Source organism: Camarhynchus parvulus, chromosome 18, assembly GCF_901933205.1.
Source record: "Camarhynchus parvulus chromosome 18, STF_HiC, whole genome shotgun sequence".
NCBI lineage: Eukaryota > Metazoa > Chordata > Aves > Passeriformes > Thraupidae > Camarhynchus > Camarhynchus parvulus.
Window position 1 is genome coordinate 10,691,339 of NC_044588.1, and position 19,791 is coordinate 10,711,129.

Consider the following 19,791-nt stretch of genomic DNA (forward strand, 5'->3'; position numbering starts at 1 on the left):
GGAACACACCAGGGAAAGCTTGCACTGCTTGTTTTCCCTGGCAGAGGGCAGGGAGCCTCCAGGGATCCTGCCCAGCACTGGGACATCAAACCCAGCAGGGTCTCAGCTCAGCCCAGCCCTGTGTCAGGGGAGCTGAAGCTGAGGCTGAAGAAAGGAGTCTCAGACTTGTTCAGGACAGTGGGAGTGCCTGTTGTTCCCAGGCCTGCTCTTCTTTTGTGTTTACTGATGGAGCACAGGTCCCTTTATGGACCTTTCTGCTGGGCAAAAAGTATTCAAAAGGTACCCAACATCTTCTGCCCTGAAATCTCACTCTGTCCACACCAGCTGTGTGAGGAATCCCAGCACAGTTCCCATCCCTCACCTCCAGGAAGCTCCCAGCCCTTCAGTGTCCAAGTGCTCCAGGTGGGAGATGTTCTGCAGTGGGTGGATCTGGGCCCTTGCAGCCTTCTACTGCAGCCTCTGGTGCTGAAGGAGAAAAAGTCCAAAGCAGAGCCCACCAGCCTCATCACAGGGTTCAAGTGGCCTTTGGATCAAGCCCTTGGCTCATTTCTTCCTGTTATTCATGTTTCCCAGCAGCCACAGTCCCTGTGTAGCCTCCACATTGAGCATAGATCTCATCCACTTCCATTTTTTTATAAAATAATAAAATACATTTATATATATTTATATATATACTATGAAAACTGTACAATGTTGTATGCAAAAAAAAAGCATCTGAGGCCATCAAGTAATGCAACACAAATGAAAGGTTAGTCTTTGCTATCGTGGTACCAAATGTCAGCAGCAAAGGACAGACACAAATAGGTGCAATAAGAAAGCACAGGTTACCCCAAACCCTACCTTGCAGCTCTCATAAAACCCCCATGCTGAACAAAACAACTCCAGTGAACAGGTGAGTCACCAGAGAGCCTGGAGCAAAAATGGAAATGGTGACCCTCTACAAATCATGGTTTTGACATCTGAGATCTTCTCAAAACCGTGGACCTGACAATAAAATCATTCCATTCCATTCACCTGGGGGGGGCTGAAGCCATGGAGACACCCCAGTTTCTGCCCTGGAGGATGAGCTTACCCACCCAGCTGTGCCAGAGCTCTGAGTGTGCTGGGCTCCAAAGGAGAAGTGCAGAGCCTGGAGTGCCACAGAGGTCTGTGCCCACAGGAGGAGCTGCCCAGGCACCACCTGGGTGAAGCACCTTTGGGTTGTTCCATAAAATCCTGGCACTGATCCCAGAAGTCCTGCTGATGCTCGGCCTGCCCGGGCTCAGGCCTCGTAGAACTGCCTCTCCACCTGCTGGCTGAGGCTCCCGCTGGCCATCACCGTGTGGCTCACAAACTCCTGGGTCAGCGTGCTGCTGGAGCTCTCCACGTGCTGGGTGGTCACCAGCATCCTGTCTGCAAGGGAAGGCACCACGGGTGGGGTCACAGGGAACAGGGTCTGCTCTGCCCTACAACTCCAGGCAGGAGTTTTCCACCACAGAAAGTGGCATTTAGGGACCTCTCCACACCAAGTTATCACAGACATACTTTATGAAAAATCCTTTTGTTAGGATCTTTTCTCCTGAGAAGCTGAGAAGCCTCAGAAATGAAATGTAAAAAATTATTATCTGCTGCTGTGGAATGCAACAGGTGCATCTTTGATTGGTCTCATGTGGTTGTTTTTAATTAATGGCCAATCACAGTCCAGCTGTCTTGGACTCTCTGGTCAGTCACAAGATTTTATTATAATTTTTCCTTTCTATTCCTTGCTAGCCTTCTGATGAAATCCTTTCTTCTATTCTTTTAGTATAGTTTTAATGTATAATTTTTTTAAATATAATATATATATCATAAAATAATAAATCAGTCTTCTGGAACATGGAGTCAAGATTCTCATCTCTTCCCTCGTCCTGAGACCCCTGTGAACACTGAACACCAAGTGACCCAGTGCTTTGCTATGTCAGTCAAGGGGATGGGTCTCCTGACAGCTCCCAAACTCTCTCTGTTGCAGCACGAACCCATGAGCTCAAGTGGGATAACACGGGAAAACTACATTGATGGGAATAAAGATGTTTGTCCCACTGCTCTGTTTCTGTCTGCTCTGAAGAGACTGAACCGTGCAGGAAGAGCTGTGATTTGGTCCCTAGTGATAGTGCTGGAGGACTCTCAAATACAGCATTCCCTCCAGGACTGGGCAGCACGTGTGGAAATGACTGCAGCTCTCCCTGGGGCAAAGCAGGGCTGACCCTCTTCAATCCCACCCGATGGACCTTCCTCCCCTGCCTTTGGCACTTGAGATAAAAGCAGCCTCAGGCCTTTGGACAAGCAGAATTACCCTTTGTTTTCTGAGGGTTGCAAAGCAACAATGAGCCCCTACCTGTGAAGTGGGGATCCAGAGAGGAGTGGCTGATGCTGGTTTTGGTGGTGTAGTCAGTGGGGAATTTGTAAACTTCTCTCATGTACTGCTGTCCTCCAAACTGGGAGAAAGCACCTGGGGAGAAGGAAAAGGGACAAGTCAGTCAAGAAATAACAAAGAGCTTCTAACTCCTCAACACTGCTCAGTGAGCACCAGCAAGCTCAGGAATCTTCCCTTGCTGATATCAGAGCCAGGGTCAGGAGGAACTGGGAGGACTGGGAAGGTCTCACACTGGTCAGTAAGAAGCTGCCTCCAGGTATTTGTACAAGCAGGCAGAAGTTTCACCACAAGTTAAACACTGGCAGGTGCTCCCTCATTCAATGCACCAGGACTGGGACAGCGCTCGCCAGGCACAGCACTGCCCTCATGGAAAACTGTCTCCATGGAGCATGGAGTCACCACCAGAGCTGGAAAGTGACTGCAGGAGTTGTGTCCCCTGCTCTGAGAGGTTTCTCTTTTCACTCCACAAAGACAAGGGTACTGTACCTCTGTCCTGAGATTCAATGGTGATGAGGCCTTCTCTCTCTGGCCCGAAGCCTTGGGTGGTGTTGGCTTGCACTTTGAACTTGTATGGGACATTCTCACTCAGGTGGGGCACAGTCAGGGTGGTTTCCAGGTTGTCTCCTTCGACATAGATTGTCCTGGGCTCCCCTAACCCAGAGACACAGAGTGGTGAAGACAGACCAGAGTGATGGTTCCTCCAAACACACAACGCCTCAACCCTGCTGCCTCGGCTGTCCCTGAGCCTTACAACCCACAGGCTGCAGGACTGCACCCACTTCTGCTGAGGGTTAAAACAACCCCACTTCACTACAGTGGGGAACCTCAACAACCAACCTCCTTGGGGTTTTGGCTGAGGTCCTTCCTTTTCCCACCACATTTGTTAGCCCAGACAGTGCAATGGCACAAAGTGTGAGGAGCCACCAGCTCCCAGGCCTGGAATCAGCCTCATGCCCCCACTTTGTCTGCACACAACTCTTTTACTGGTCCCAGCCAAAATGCAGCAGATTGCTGCCTTAGCTGGAGGTACCCGGTGCTCTACACAAGGGAGCTGTGCTGACACTGTACCTCCTCCATGCAGCATCTCACAGGTGATCCTGTAGCCCAGGATGGGCCCGTTGGGCTCGCGGGGCCTCTCCCAGCTGAGGTGCAGAGAATCCGGGCTGAGGGCAGTGAAAACCAGGGGTCCAGGGGCACAGGGGGTGCTCAGGGTGAAGGGGGTACCTGCCAGGACACAGGGGATGTGTCAGAATCACAGAAAAGGCAGCCTGGGAGGGATCTGCACAGAGCGTTTATGGAATGAGCTGGAAAGGCTCAGCTTCCTGGACAACGAGTGAATGTGTGGGGAAGAAGGTCCTGCTCCAAACTGAGAGGAAGGAAAGGAGAGGTGAGGATGTGTCAGGACCCAGGGCATCCCTCTGGCTGTCCTGAGCAGCCAAGACCCCTGCCAGGGGGCTCAGAAGCCCTGGCACAGAGCCCAACATGCCTGTGGTTTTGATTGTGACCCGTGGAGCAAATTACCAATCTTATATGAAGATCAGCAAGCCACAACAGTTTAGGTAGAATAATAGTGAAGTTATCATGGGGTGGAAAAGCAGATTTTGGGGTTTTTGGTATGGGGACTCAGGAGGCAAGATGAAGGGAACTGGGTGTGTCCAGCCTTTCTCCTTCTTCTTCTTAGCCTCCATCTTCTGCTGTGATGTTGGCACTTACAGATTGGTTTAGAGTAGAAGCTCACTGTCTAACATAGGTGATAAGTATTGGAAAGTAATTGTAAACATTGTATATGTAGTTTTTAGTATAAAGACATAACACTGCCCCGGGGGCAGGCAGAGTGCCTGGAACTGTCCTGCTGGATGGACCTCAGCTGAACAGGAGAAAGAATTTTATAGATAAGGAACCTTGAGACTGAGAACTGAAGAGCCCTGACTCCTTCTTCAAGTACCGGCCTGGGAAAAGAGACTTTTGAACTCTTCTCGGGGTCACTCTGACCAGCTAGAGACCCCGACAAGGATGTGTCAAAGAGGAGAGAAAACAGCCAGGCCAGCACTGCAGAGAGCAGCACAGCCACCAGTGCCACCCTCCTGTCCCGGCAGCTCACCTGGCACGGGGCTGAGCGGGCTCTGCGGGTCCACCTGGGACTCGATGGTGATGACTCCCTCCCTCTCGGGGCCCCAGCCCTCCTCGCTCTGCGCCTTCACCTTGAAGATGTAGGAGTGGTTGGGCAGCAGGTCCTCCACCACCACCGAGTTCTGGCTGGGGTTGGGGATGGTGATCCTGTGCACCTCTCCTGGGACACACAGGGAAGAGATGTCAACACCATGTCAGAGGCACAAAGACAGAGCTGCAACTTTCACCTAAACTCTGTCTCAAACAAGCTGCCTGCAAAAGCCATCCAGGGTCCTTCCCCAACCACCTGCATCACATCTTGCCACCAACAATGGGTAGTGCAGGATGAGATGTCTCTCCAAAAAAGGCTTGTGACAAACATCTCTCCAAAAAAGGCTTGGGACAAACAGCTTCCTGAAAACTCAAGGAGTTTCAGACAGAAGAACTATATTTTCACTAATACTGCCCTGAGATTCATATAAAAATAAGATATTTTCATTTCAATCCTTCTTCCAAGTCCCATGTGTTGAAAAAAATGGATGTAAGATGTTTGGGCTGATGGAGAGAATCAGTCAAAAGGGTTTTTTTTTTTGGAGGAGAGATGATTCTACAAGCAACTCCAGGACTTGCCCTCCCTCTAGGAGAAACAGGGAATGGAAGCTGTGAGATAGCTGCAACATTTCCTCATACACACACAAAAAAAAAAAAGGCTACACAAGAAGCAGATTTAGGACCCTGAATCCCAGAATGGTTGAGGCTGGAAGGCACCTCTGGAGATCATCTGGTCCAGTCCCCCTGGCTCGGAGCAGGGTCATGCAGAGCCAGAAGCCCCAGAGCAGCCTCTCCAGCACCCAGCCCTCCCCCCCAGCCCCAGGGGCTGCCACTGACCTCCGCTCAGGAGCTGGTACTGCACGCTGTAGCCCTGCACCTCCTTGTCGCAGCGCGGCTCCTGCCAGCTCACCTTCAGCGACGTGGGGCCCAGGGCAGAGAACACCAGGCGGGTGGGGGTGTCAGGGATGCCCAGGGGCTTCCTGGAGTCTGAGGCACAAAGGGAACATCAGGCTGGAGGCTTTGGGGATGGGGGCTGATGGGGAGGCGGGGGGATGGCACAGGCAAACATGGGATGGTCCCGATGGTTTGGGGAGGACGTGGTGAGATGTCTTCTCTGCAAGCTGACCTGTCATGAGGGGGGACTGGCTGGCTCTGCACAGCCACAGGGATGTCCCACAGCCTCAGGGTGCCAAGCTTGGGTGGGACAAGTTAATGTAAGCAACATGCCCCTGTGGCAGAGAGCCCAGAGAAGGGGCCTGGTGCTGGCTGTGACCTTCCTCACCCCTGAGCACCCTGTCCAGTCTGGCAGAAGCTTTGCAGACTTCATCAGGTGTAGGTCAATTAAGACTGGCCCTAATCTACAGCTAGATCAGCCCTCCAGACCCTTTTCATGAGGCCTGGGACCATGTCTGGATGCTCCTCAGCTCATCCCACTGGGACACAAGGCTCACAGAGAGCACAGCAGCCTCCCAGGTGACACTCAGGGACTGAAGCCCCTCATTGACAAGGAGCTTGCAGAGGGACATCTCACAAGGAGCACATGTTCTCCCCAGGAGCTCTCCAAAGGCCTGTGGAGTAAGACTGAGAACAAGAAGCTCGTTAGGAATGAAGAGAATGGGGACAATGGGGTGATCAGAGCACGGTGGCAGAGGTGGTGGTGAATGTTAATCAGTCCAGGTGGGCTGAAACCTGCAATTCACCTGCAAATGGAAAGGCGATGTGATGGAGGTGCAGGCTGCGTCAGAAGGAAGATCAGCACAGCACACAGCAAGCCATGGAGAGGAGGTTTGTGGTGAGCAGTGGATGGCAGCAGCTCATGGATGGACGGTGGCTGGGCTGTTATGGGATGTGTGGCTGGGAGGAAACACTGCACAAGCTGTACCTATGAACTTGCACATCCCTGTGGACCCATCAGTCATGATTATAGAGTCCCGACAGCCAATGCTGGGGTAGTAACCCTTCACCTTTGCCCTGCTCCTGAAACCCACGTCCCGGGGCCGGAGTGTCCTCCCAGCATCTTCATGGATGGGAGGGAGGAGTGTCCCTGGGTAATCTACAGAAATGGTGCAAGAAGAAAGAGAAAAACACCATTGGAGATTTCAGAGCAGGTTCAGCCCAGGCTCCTGCACAGGTGACTTTTTAAGGCTCAGGTTTGAAGAATCTTTAAGCCATTTTCTGTGAGCACCAGCTGATTGACACATGTGGAGCTGAAAGGCAACCACACTGCTGGATAGAGTGAGGAGAGGAGACGTGCTCTCCCTGGAGTGCCACACGGTGTGAGGATGAGGATGGAGCTCCCTTCCCTGAGCACCATGCCTGTGAGGGGAGGGACCCCTTTCCAAACTGGTCTGGAAGCAGAGAGACCTTAGCAAAGCACCAAGACACCAGTGGTGGGGACATGACCTCCTAGACCTGCAGGTCATAGGCCACCTTAGCTGCGAGCACAGTCCTCACCCCACGAGGACTTTAGGGTGCAGGTCCAAAGACAGTCATGGGGATGGAAGGGAAGGGCAGGTCCCACCCCTGTGGTACTCACCGTGCCCCATCAGCATCGTGGAGTAGTCTCTTGTCAGCGAGGAGCTGCCCATCACCCTGTGCTCCTGGTGCATGTGGGAGCTCAGCTGGTGGTAACTGGTGTTGGCTGTCCTGGTCAGGGTGCCACTGCCACTGCCGGGGAAGGAGAAGTCCACCCGGCCATTCATCAAGTGCTCTGTGGAGGAGGGCACACCGTGAGGAACATGGATAAAGCTGCTGCTTCACTTTCCACGGGGAGGAAGCAGGAAACATCATGGTTCCCCCCCTGGCTTGGCTGAATCCCAGGTTCAGCCACTCTGGAAGGTGATTCTGGAATGCTACATCTAGAACAAGCCACAACACCCAACACGAGATGCAGAAACAAAGCGATAAACAAAGACTTCTCCCCACACCAGACACACCCATGGTGCCCAAGGTAACTCCAGACCTCGGCCCTGCTGGGGCACTGCCTTGTGGTTCTCGCCACATTCTCTCACATCTCCCTTAGAAGCAAGCATTGGTTTATAATTTTGGACTTTAAAAGAAGGTAGAAGAAGGAAAGTGGCTCTTTATGGAGGAGGTTTCTCCAAATCTCATCCTGGATCCCATCTCAGCTGGATCTGAAAAGCAAACTCCGCTCTGTTGTTCTGGTCCTTGACAAACAAATCCCCATCCCCTCCCAGCAGGCCAGGAGAGATCAGCCACCTACGAGAGAGTGATTTCTGTTTAACAGTCCAGCAGACCTGCCCCAGAAGCTCAGGGCACTTAATTACTGTGAAGAGCTGCCTTGGAGGTGGCACTTAGCAGGTATCATCTGAGTTTGCTCCTGCCTCGAAGATCCAGCCTTTGGTAGAAGCAACTTGCTAGCAGGCTCCCAAGTCCGTGCCGAGATGGGGGTTACCTTGACACCCGTGTGAGCAGACACACCAGGACAAGGTTCTGGAGCAGATCACACCAACACAAGGGTGGGCACACAGGGGGAGGCAGGGGGCACAGACCCCTCCTCGGGCCCCTCGGCTCAAAGCAGGACGAGACAGGACACTCAGTGCTGTAGGAGCCGTCCTTCACCTGCTTGGGGCCGGGGCGTCCCGCTCCTCCTCACAGTGCCAGGAGCCACAGCGCTGTCCTCCTCGGGGAGGAGCCCCTCGGTGTCCGAGGAGAGGCGGCTGCTGCCTGAGAGGCGGGGAATGGTTTCGGGTGGCAGCCTCCAGGTGATGCGGCGAAGGTCCAGGTCTTCCCCCAGCAACGGCACAAATTTCCACCTGGAGCCTTTTGGGACAAGGCAAGCACTGGTGTTGGCATGGGCTGCAGGAGTCAGGGTGGGCCACCCACCACCTCCGTGCTGCTTGCTGGGGACAGGAAGGGACAAGCAGCAGTGGGGATGATGCCTGTTCACAGCCCGTGTTCCAGGTGTGAGCTGAGGAGCTCAGGTGGTGCAGCCATCTGGTAGTTGGAGAGTGGTGGGAGGTGACATGCAGGGGGCTCCTCAACCCCCGGGCTGTTTTCCAGCCCTGTGACCCTCATGACAAAAGGTGAGAGGCAAAGTCCCACCACACGCCTGTCCCTGCATGAAGAGTCTGCAACAATTGTCCTCTGCTCAGGAGGGGTTTCATCACTCCTTGATGTGCACTCAGGGTGGTCGGACTCCTGATGTTCCCATCACCTTGAAAAGACCAGGGACTCATTCTTGGGTCCCAGGCCCTGGAGAACCCTCCAAGAGAAGATCCTAGACACATCTCATCATTTCACCCATGGCTCATGTCCCAGCACAAGACCAGGGAGTCAGCCTCATTCAGAAAGTGAAGGGATGGAGGAAGAGAGGCCAGTGCCTTCCCAGCACTGCTGCATTCCCTCCTGTTGGCTTGGCCTAGACCCTGAGCATCCAGGGGACTCAGAGGTTGTGCCTTTGCTGGTGCTTGTTTGCTGATGTCTCACGGTCCAGCCAAATGGCAACCCAAAGGGAAGATGAGCAGGGAGGGCCATGAAAAGCTCCTCTCCCACCCCACACTGAGATTTCTCTTTGCCCCATGGCTACGACAAGGAGGCACTGGCCTTATTTACACTGTGACCAGCCAAGTGTTCCCATGGATACAGCTACTGAGCCTTGCAAAGGCTGATTTCCACCATCTCCATAACTTGGATCTTCCCATCCCTGAGAGATGGAAAGGAGCAGTGAAGCTCATTGCTGAAAGCTGCTGTTAAGGAAAATGAATGTTAGAAATGACCTTTTCAAGCTCAGAGACACGAACCTGAATCATCAGAGACACTGGGCCTCTTGCTGCCGGCTGGAGAGCGGAGCACGTCTGTGCTGTACATCAGGTAGCTGTCATAGTCCTCACCTCCCTCCGCATCAATGATGGGGACATCAGGGATGATGGGGACTGCAGGAGAGGTGGAAAGGGCCGTTAGACAAGCAGCAAAAAACCAGACAAGCAGCAAAAAACCGTACAATGCTCAGGCTGGCCCTCAGCATTCCCAGGATGGCTGGAGCAGCAGAGCAAACAGGAGGTGGGGAAGCAGTTGGGTGTCGCAGACATCTTTTATGAAAAATCCTTTCTTTAGGATTTTTCCTCTTGAGAAGCTGAGAGGCCTCAGGAACAAAATGTAAACATTGATTATCTGCTGCTGTGGAATGCAACAGGTAGATCTTTGATTGGTCCATGTTAGTTGTTTCTAATTGATGGCCAATCACAGCCCAGCTGGCTCAGACAGAGAGTCCAAGACGAAGCCTTTGTTATCATTCTTTCCCATTCTATTCTTAGCTAGCCTTCTGATAAAATCCTTTCTTCTATTCTTTTAGTATAGTTTTAATGTAATATATATATCATAAAATAATAAATCAAGCCTTCTGAAACATGGAGCCAGATCCTCGTCTCTTCCCTCATCCTGAGACCCCTGTGAACACCGTCACAGTTGGGGTGATGGGGAGCTCTCCCCAGCACTGCTGCTGCCCCTGTGGCCCCTGCCCAGGCTGGCACTCACTGGACATGGGGCGCTTGGGCTGCGTGGCGAGGTTGATGGTGGCTTCTCTCTGTGGCCCCCAGCCCGCGCCGTTCCTGGCCTTCACCATGTAGCGGTAGGGCTGCGACTCGCGCAGGTTCTCGATCAGCACCACGCGCTTCTTGGGGTCTTCCACCAGCACCTTCTTCAGGGGCCCAATGGGCACTGCAAGGCACAAGCATGTCACCCACCAGGCACAGAGGACCCCACAACATCCCACATTTTGGTGTCAGGATACAGCCTGGCTCTGGGAAAAAGTGCAGCAGCTCTTTGGGGTGCTCACAACCAGCAGCATCACCTCAGGGTAATTCCCAAACCCAGTGCTGAAGTCAACCTACAGGAGAAGTCTTCTATTGCTGGTGTGTCACAAATAACTCCTTCCTGGCACCCCACTCCTTCATCTAGACCTTTGAACTAAGTTTATTGGATAAAAAACAATGTAAAACACTATGTAAGTGAACAGGAACAGAGATTTTTGGCATTTGCAGAGTTAAATCCTGACTGGTGGTTTTTCTGTGCTCTGTCCATCAAGAAGTGACCCATCCAAACCCCAGTTCTCAAAAGAAACATGCTGGAGCTGTTCTGGCTGTGCTGCTGCTGTTTGGGACCAGCCCAGCCTGCAGGAAGTCTCCTCCAGCCCCTCAGCCTAGTTGGACTGTCCCATCCAAAAACGAGCTCTTACCATTGTCCTCATTGACGGGGCCATAGCTGACTTCATAGGCTGTGATCACCCCGTTGGTCTCTGCAGGCTCACCCCAGCTCAGCTGGGTCACGGTGGAAGACACGACGTTGAAAGCCAAGCGCCCGGGCTCGCTGGGCACTGGGAAGGCAAAACCAAAGGGTGCCCATGACTGTGAGTCAGGAACCCAGAGTTTCTTCAAGGAGGTATTTTCTCCCGGACTGGTTGTGGGGGGGGAGGGGCCGATTGAATTTATCCTCCTACTAGAGCCCCTCTGGGGACTCTCTCTCTCTCTCCCAAAATTTTGCTCTAAACCAAGACACCCCAGATCACAGCTGGGCTGAGGTGGGAGACACTCAGTGCTTGGCCCTGAGAGCACCAGAAGCTCAGGGCTGGAGCCCTGCCCCCAGTGCTGGGGGCATGTCAGGACCCAGGGCATCCCTCTGGCTGTCCTGAGCAGCCAAGACCCCTGCCAGGGGGCTCAGAGACCCTGGCACAGAGCCCAACATGCCTGTGGTTTTGATTGTGACCCGTGGAGCAAATTACCAATCTTATATGAAGATCAGCAAGCCACAACAGTTTAGGTAGAATAATAGTGAAGTTATCATGGGGTGGAAAAGCAGATTTTGGGGTTTTTGGTATGGGGACTCAGGAGGCAAGATGAAGGGAACTGGGTGTGTCCAGCCTTCTTCCTTCTTCTTGGCCTCCATCTTCTGCTGTGATGTTGGCACTTACAGATTGGTCTAGAGTAGAAGCTCACTGTCTAACATGGGTGATAGGTATTGGGAAGTAATTGTAAACATTGTATATGTAGTTTTTAGTATAAAGACATAACACTGCCCTGGGGGAGGCAGAGTGCCTGGAACTGTCCTGCTGGACGGACCTCGGCAGGGCAGGAGAAAACTTTTTACAGATAAGGAACCTTGAGACTGAGAAATGAAGAGCCCTGACTCCTTCTTCAAGCGCCGGGCTGGGAAAAGAGACTTTCGAACTCTTCTCAGAGTCACTCTGATAAGCTAGAGATCCCGACAGGTGCAGAGGGACAAACCTGCTCCCACATGGAGGGCAGGAAGGTGTGGGGTCACTCACCCTCCTCCAGCGTGCGGCAGCGGATGATGTCTGAGTAAGTCCCTTCTCCCACGGCGTTGTAGGCACAGACTTGCATCTCATAGTCAGAGAAGGGGTAAAGGTTGGTGAGCTCTGCTGATGGGGTTTTGACATCAATGAGATGGGCTTCTGACTCAGGGTCTCCCTGCATCCAGTATTTCACCTGGCAAAGCAAGTGCAAGCCATGATTCCTTCAGAACCTCACGTGATGGGTGAGAAATTCCTTGTCTCTTACTAAATCAGCTCTGGGAGTGGTGGTGTGCCATTCCTCTGAAATGGGAGGCCAGGACAGTCTGGACACTTCATGACAACTGATGGAACTGGAGATGAACCCACCAGGAATCTTTCTTGCATATCCCTTATCCACCAGCAATGGTCCCTTAAGGGTGGAGGGGACCAGAAGGGGTGAACTTGCTCCCTCCTTTGTATGTGCACTTGGACCCCTTCAGTACAAATGTCTGTGTGAAACACCTGCAGGAGGGGACCCACACTCTTCCCTGGGATCCACTCACCCCTTACCTTGTACCCCAGGGGTTTTCCTGGTGGAGGAAACCAGTTGAAGCTGATTTCCCTGGAGCTGAGGGCACGGGCATCAGGATTCAGTGGTGCACTCAGGCGGCCTTTGGGGGACTGGGGGACCTGGGCCAGGCCAGTCATCGAGGGGACACCATCCACCAGCTCTGCAGACAAGAAAGTTTACATCAGTGCCAGTCCTCCCCTTTGAGTGAAAAAGAAGGAAGCGTGCCTCTCTCAGCACTGCCCTGCCATGCTGTGATAAATACATTATTTATGTTATTGACCCACTTGATGACAGTTTTGCTTGTCCAGCCACAGGAACCACCACGCACCATTCATGGCAAATCCTATCTCTCCCTTATCTTTATGGCTTTTCATTTAATTTCCCAAGGAAAAGGAATTAAGAATCTACTCTATTTCCTTTACCGAGGGAAACGATCCATCTCCTCCCCACCCACTGACTATTCCCACTCGTGCCTCTAGAGGGGGACCCAAATCTATCAGCTGGAGCTGGAGGGGATTCGCTGCGGCTTTTTGGGCGAGGATGGAGCTCCGTGCACCGCATCGGGGTGGGCTGGTCTGGGGAGGAGGTCCCGCAGCCCCCGCAGCCACTGCCCGGCTGCAGCCCCTACCTGGGTCAGCAATGGTCACCGTGGTCTGGGGGTAGCGACCAATCTTGGCGCCGTACTTGGGGTGGAGGAGGTCGATAGCAAATTGCTTGAGCTGGCAGCTGTTGAGGAGGGTGTCTATCTCTGTCAGCTCCAGCAAGGGCACCTGCACCTCCTTTCGGGTCTCCCCAGGCTGGAAGACCAGCTCACCCTCCGTGAAGAGGTAGTCCTGGAGGAGAAGCAAGAGGTGTGGTCAGGGTGAGGCTGGATGGGGCTCTGAGCAACCTGGTCTCGTGGGAGGTGCCCCTGCCCATGGCAGGGGTGGGAACGAGATGGTCTAAGGTCCCTTCCAACCCAAACTGTTCTAGGATTCTATGATTACAGCCTGCAGTATCCATGAGGAAATTCCCAAAGAGCTTCCCCTCATCCCCCAGTCAATCCCCATTTGCCTCCCAGTGCCCGCAGCTCCGGGGGCAGCTGGTACCCTCTGCCTCAGGCACAGACATCCTCTCAGGTCCTCCCTCTCCAGTGGAGCAAAGGATGGAGAAGAAAGTTTTCCCTTGAGCTGACCTCAAGCCTTGGGTCCCCCCATCCCAGCCATGTGCTGATAACTCCTTTTCTGCACCCCCAGGGCTGGCCTTTTCCCAGCCCTCCGTTCCCCCTCCCTCCTGCCTGCCAAGGCCAGGAGCTCCGCCCTTACCCTGCCGTTCTTGGCGGTGAGATCCCGGGTCCTGTAGGTGACCTGGGATTTCCCGTTGTCTATGATCTCCCTGAGGACAGGGATCTTGGCCAGCTTGTCAAAGCGGCTGTGGGAATAGGCTGGCTGCAGGAACGTGATGAGGCTGCTGGCTGGAGAGAGCAGGAGAGAAGGAATGTGTAGGGAAAACACACAAAGAATCACATCCCAAACAGGTGTCACCCCTGAACAGAGTTCCAGTGACCCACAGGTGTGAACTGTGCATGAAGTATCATTGGAGACTTCCCCACTTCCCATTTGTGCTCCCTGCTCTTAACAGCCAGGGGGGAAGCAGAGGGAGAGTGCTGGGGACACCAGCACAATAACATCAAAGAGGTTCTGCTTCATGCCAGCACTCAATGAACTGGAGCAGCAGAGGAATGTGGTCAGCCCTTAACCTGTCATGGAATTGGCATCTAAACTTGTGATGGTCAAATGTTTCTGTCAGCAGGGAAGATCACCCTCCTTTGGATGCATTAAAGGATGCTCCAGTTTAGACCCAGGTGATTTCAGGAAGGAGTCACCAAGCAAGTCTGTGACCTGGGGGTGCTCAGATATACAGACTGTGCCTTACAGACCACATCAGTTGGGACACAGGAACTCAGACACAGATATCTCACACGGGACACTCGGACACAAACAGCTCACACAGGACACACAGACACCTCACAGGGGACACACAGACACCTCACACTCAGACACCTCTCACCCTCACAGCCCCTCACCTTGCTCTTTGATGATGGTGATGTTGACAACCCTGCGCCCAATCTTTGCGATGCCATTGGGGACCTCGATGGCCTCCACCTGCAGCTGCTTCTCATCATCATCATCGTCCCTGATGAAGAGTGGGACACGGACGTCCACCAGCTCCACGGCCTCTTGGAACTCCACCATTCCCTGAGCATCTGGGGGGAAAAGACAAGGGTGAGAGGTGGGAAATAACCCCTGTACCCAGCCAGGAGCCAGCACCTGGCTCTGCTCCCTACCTTGGTCTGAGGTCACAGTGTAATAACCCGGTGCAACCTTCAGGTCATTGAAGGCCTCGTGGGAAACGTGTTTTTCCACAGCTTTGATGATGTCTGGCTTGGCTGAGTAAGGGGCAGTGAGCACTGTGTCCACAATGGTGTGATCCTGCCTGGGAGCGGGGAGGGAAGGGCAGGGGAGAGCTGAGACCAGGCAAACTCATCTCACACAGCAGCTGGGGGGCCAGTGAGTGTGTGGGGCACTCAGTCACCCCACACGTGTCTGTGCAAAGAGGGAGAAGCTGCACCAGAAAGCTGCAAATTCCTCTTACCTTTTCCCAGAATTAGGCTGTAACCTGGGGGAATAAAAAACCAAACCCAAATCAGAGTGACTAACACCTTTGGAGAGACAAAGTGCTGTGTGAATCACAGCCCTGTGCAGGTCTGAGCTGCAGCACTGCCCTGTGGGTGCCAACCCATCCCACAGAGCCCCAGCACAAGTTCCTTCCTGCCCAGCTGCTCTCTCCTGCCCTGGGTTTCCCAACACACCAAGGAACATGCCCACAGGGGAGACCACATCTGGATCAGGCTGTGGGGAGGAGATGCCACTCCCTGCTCAGCACTGGCATCCCCAAATTCCTCCCAGCCTGCACCAGGCACTCCTAAGCTTGCACCAGGCTGAAACTCTGGAAGCCAGTGGGAATTCTCCCATTGAGCACCGTGCAACCAGGACTTGTTCTGGCTGCTCCAGAGCCAAACTCAGCTGAGATATCCTGGGGGAACCCTGTCCTGCAGGAGTCTCTCCCCCTCTGACTCACCTGAACTTGGTCTGCTGGACCTTGTGGCAGCCAGGAATGTGCTTGAAAACCTCGTTCAGCTGCAAGGAGCAAGAGGGACAAGACTGACAGTGTATCCCTCACTGAACAGTTTGTGCTCAGTGAGCAGATGCTGCTGCCACCACACACAGGAGCCCTCTGACCACCCCAGGCCCTCCTCCCTCACCCTCCCACACCAGGTTTCATCTCAGGTCATGGCAAGAGGCTGCAAATTGAAACCAAACAGGAGCTTCAGATCACATGCCCCCAAGCAAACCCAGAATCTCCAGGAGATGCTTCGCCAATTCTTACAATCATGACCTTAAAAATTGTGCTTTCTCTCAAAAGAAGAAGAACTGCTCCTTCCTTTGCATAGCTGTGGGTTCCCAGGGAAGGGGCCCTGCCCAGCCCCCTGTGTGGCTGTCCCCAAGGCCACCCCGAGCCCCCCTTGTGCCCAGGCTCCTACATTCTCCTCCACTTCCTTGCGCAGCTGCTCGAACTCCCGCGTGTCCGGTTTCATCAGGTTCTGCGTGAAGAGCCGGGCCAGCCTCAGGGACAGCCCATAGGGAACTGGAAAGAGAAATTCCCAAATCCAACTCCGTCCTTCTCGGCCAGAGACATGGCCCAGGCAGAAGCTGGAGGCTGGGGACACTCACCGAGCTCCTTGGGGCTGCTGGCGGCGGGGGAGGCGATGCCCTGCCTGTGGACATTGTTGTGGATCCTCCAGCGCACCGTGTCCCGGCCCTGGAGGGAGCCGCTGCGCACCAGGGGCGTGTCCAGGTGCTCGGAGGACATGAGGCTGTGCCGCAGCATGTAGTGGTCCTCCTTGAAGCCAACCGTGCGACCTGCAGAGCCAGGGGCGGGTCAGAGCCGGGGCACACCGGGACAACACCACAGGGGCTGTGCTGGAGGATGCTGAGGGTTCCACCACGCCAAGCAGGGGAGAGGGATGGAGGAGAAAGGGTGCTCAGGGGTGGGGAGAACACGTCTCACCAGCTGAGCATTGCAAGGTCAGGGAGAGCCAGCAGTGGGACATCCCAGGTGTTGGGCTTTTTAGCTTTTGTAAGGATGGGGTAACTGAGAGGTGTTTGAAAATATTTAATCTATTATCAGTCTCGATGAAGGGTGAGACATAAGAGATGTAAAACTCAATGCCATTCTATCAGAAGCTAATTTCTTAGTTATCATACTTTATAAATGTTTTTCAGCCCATTAACTTTAACTATACAATGTTGCTATTACTTCTAACACCAATCATTATATTTTTACTCCGTGTAAACTTACTCCAATGTGCTTTCACAGTTCTAATTTCTAAAATATTTAGTCTTTTTATAAAGCCATATTTTGAAAGTTATTTCTAGTTCAATCTCTCTCTCAACAATGTCATCTCTATTCCATAGCCTTCCTAACTCAACACACCTTATCTCAGTATTTGCATACAGATCTATTTTGAAAATCCTTTACAAATCCATTTCTCACACCAGGGTGTGGGGCAGGGAAGAAAAGTGGAGCAGCAGCTCCAGGACTCCTTGGCTCAGGCTCTCTGCTAGAAGCCTTCTCCCTGATCCGGCTCTCCAGCTCAGAGGGGAGGGATGCTCACCCCAGCACACCCCAAACCCAGGACCCAGTGCACCCCAGTGTCACAGACATCTTTTATGAAAAATCCTTTCCTTAAGATCTTTCCTCCTGAGAAGCTGAGAGGCCTCGAGAACAAAACGTAAACAATGGTTTTCTGCTGCTGTGGAATGCAACAGGTGCATCTTTGATTAGCCCATGTTAGTTGTTTTTAATTAATGGCCAGTCACAGTCAGTTGGCTCAGACTCTGTCCAAGACACAAGTCTTTGTTATCATTCCTTCTTATTGTGTTCTTAGCCAGCCTTCTGATGAAATTTTTTCTTATATTCTTTTAGTATAGTTTTACTATAATATATATCATAAAATAATAAATCAAGCCTTCTGAAACATGGAGTCAGATCCTCGTCTCTTCCCTCATCCTGAGACCCCTGTGAACACTGTCACACCCCAGAGCCCTCCCACAGGACCCAGGGCTGGTACCTCGTGCACAGCAGGGAAGCAGGGCCAGGCAAGCCTAAAAAATAAACAGCCAGAGACACAATCACTTTGTGGCCAAGGACAAAACCCCCCCGCCAAGTCTCCATCAGGGAGGATCCACATCAGCAGGGATGTGTGGGCAGTGGGTGCAGGGGGCTCTCAAGCTGCTTTTAGCTAGATGGGAAATCTGGCTAAAATTTCACCAGCAGCTCATGTTGGCAACAGCAGAGATACCACAGGGCCATCCCCTGTAAATCTGGCCATGCTGGAGGCTGGGTGAATTCTGGAAATTTCTCATGGTTTTGGCCATATCTGGCTCTCCCCCTGGGCTGGGGAAGCCAGCTGAGACATTCACCTTGCAGCAGGCACAGAACTTCCAGCAGAGCAGGAGCAGCAGCCCCAGGAGCAGGATGAGGAAGATGAGCAGTGGGATGAGCCAGAGGAAGGTCCCAGGCGGGCACTCTGCAAGTGACAGCAGCAATGTCACCTCCAGGCATCAGCCCCGCGTGGGGTGTGCAGGGAGGGGAAAGGCTGGAGCACAGCTCTCTGAGGCATGGAGCAGCCCAGTTAACCGTGGCAATGCCTCGCAATGAGAAATGCTGTTCTGGGAGGGCCATCACACCTCTGTCACCCCCAGCCAGACCAAAGGGCAGCAGCAATCCCTGCCCATGGCAGCAGGGGAAAGGCTCTGATCTCTAAAGGTCTCTCTGAGAGTGCCACGTTCCACCCCTGGCAGTTCATGGGACAGGCAGTGTCACCCACCGGTGTCACTCAGCAAGGTGGGCAGGGAGGTGCTGCCTGCAGCTGACCCTGCCCAGGGGCACAGCAAAGGGACAAAGCAGGGACTGGGGGCACTGTGGAGGTGGTGACTGATCCAGATCCCAGGCTGGGCATCCCCCCTGCTCTCCCAGGGCCCTGCTCACCTTTATTCTTCTGCACACGGACGGTGGTGTTGGGGAGGACATTGGGGTCTCCCTCCAGTGTGTAGTGGTAGGTGCAGTCATCATCCTCATCCTGGAAGGAGCAGTGCTCACCAGCCTCCTCTGTGGGGACAGGGGACATGGGTGTGAGGTCACCAGGGCCAGGAAAGCCTTGGGGAGCAGCCCCACGTGCACCCCCACACGGAGCAGGGCATGCAGGACACACCACACGTGGCTGTGCCCAGCTCTGCTTCTCACGTTACCTTTCTTCAGCTCCTCCACCATCTGGATCTGGAGGTGGCAGGAGCTGCAGTTCCCTTTCAGGTTGCCTGTGCCCCAGGTCTGGCAGCGCACACAGTCCCGGATGCTCTCACACACGGCCTGGAAGCCCTGGGCAGAGGGGGTGGGATGGTCAGGGACACCCCAGGAGTGGGGGAGGACACAGCCTCTGAAAGGCAGAGCTGGAGAGGCAGCTCCTCATCCCAGAGTCAGGGCAAGGTCCAGGCCAGAAAGAGAAGTCACTGACAACAAGCAGCTCATGAAGGATTTATAAGCCCAGTTGGCTCCAAAATCTCTTACACCAACAGCCTTCATTTGGGCAGCAATTAGATCTTCTCCAGGGGTTTCAGTGGCCTTTCCAAAACGTGATCAAGCCACCTTCCTCCATCCCTACTGTGGGATTAGCCCATGTTTGTCAATGGGGAAATTGAACATGTTCAAGGCCAGGTTGGGCGGGGCCCTGAGCAACTCGTTCTAAGGGAAGGCGTCCCCGCCCGTGGCAGGAGAGTGAGAATGAGATAAACTTGAAGGTCCCTTCCAGTCCAAACCAGTCTGTGATTCTATGAAATGAGGTTTTTCCCAGTCTTGAGGCAAATCAGAACAAGCCACAAGCTGAGCCTCAAGCGAGGGTGCAGATAAACACAGACAGACTCTCAACAGCTGCAGCTGGTGAACAGCAGGGCAAAGAAAGCCTGTGGCTGCAAAGCACCTCCCATGCCAGACCTTTCTGGCCACAGGACAGGTGAGACAAACCCTTGCTCAGGATTTTGTTCCTGACTGAGATGTGCCTTCATCTCTGCTTTGCCTTTCTTCCCTGGAAGCTCTGCATGGGAATAAATGATGCACGCAGAGGGACTCACCAGGGAGTAGCTGATTTCACAGGTGGAGCTGGTGTACAGCGAAGCCATGTCACAAATGCACCTGCCACACTCACACCGGCCATGGTTATTGCAGATGCCCTGGGAGAGAAGAGGTGAGAGCCTGAGAAGGGCACTGGGAGTCAGCAGGGCCCCTCAGTGCCCCAGAGATTCCAGCACTGGGGCAGCCCTG

The 19,791-nt window shown here is 53.5% G+C and overlaps 2 protein-coding genes across 2 annotated transcripts in view; one reads left to right on the forward strand and one right to left on the reverse strand.

Annotated features, from left to right (window-relative positions):
• CASKIN2 (CASK interacting protein 2) overlaps positions 1-19,791 on the forward strand; it is a 648,645-nt gene that overhangs the window by 360,039 nt on the left and 268,815 nt on the right. The window lies entirely within an intron of this gene.
• ITGB4 (integrin subunit beta 4) overlaps positions 725-19,791 on the reverse strand; it is a 31,976-nt gene continuing 12,909 nt past the window's right edge. Inside the window, 25 exon segments of the mRNA XM_030962076.1 lie at positions 725-1,392; positions 2,354-2,467; positions 2,879-3,043; positions 3,461-3,616; positions 4,494-4,682; positions 5,390-5,539; positions 7,089-7,262; positions 9,316-9,447; positions 10,049-10,231; positions 10,749-10,886; positions 11,835-12,015; positions 12,372-12,532; positions 13,001-13,205; positions 13,677-13,825; positions 14,438-14,617; positions 14,699-14,847; positions 15,007-15,030; positions 15,493-15,551; positions 15,956-16,059; positions 16,146-16,334; positions 17,546-17,579; positions 17,898-18,004; positions 18,466-18,585; positions 18,726-18,852; positions 19,602-19,700. Of these exon segments, the coding sequence (XP_030817936.1) occupies positions 1,262-1,392; positions 2,354-2,467; positions 2,879-3,043; positions 3,461-3,616; positions 4,494-4,682; positions 5,390-5,539; positions 7,089-7,262; positions 9,316-9,447; positions 10,049-10,231; positions 10,749-10,886; positions 11,835-12,015; positions 12,372-12,532; positions 13,001-13,205; positions 13,677-13,825; positions 14,438-14,617; positions 14,699-14,847; positions 15,007-15,030; positions 15,493-15,551; positions 15,956-16,059; positions 16,146-16,334; positions 17,546-17,579; positions 17,898-18,004; positions 18,466-18,585; positions 18,726-18,852; positions 19,602-19,700 (3,420 nt within the window). The 3' untranslated portion in view covers positions 725-1,261.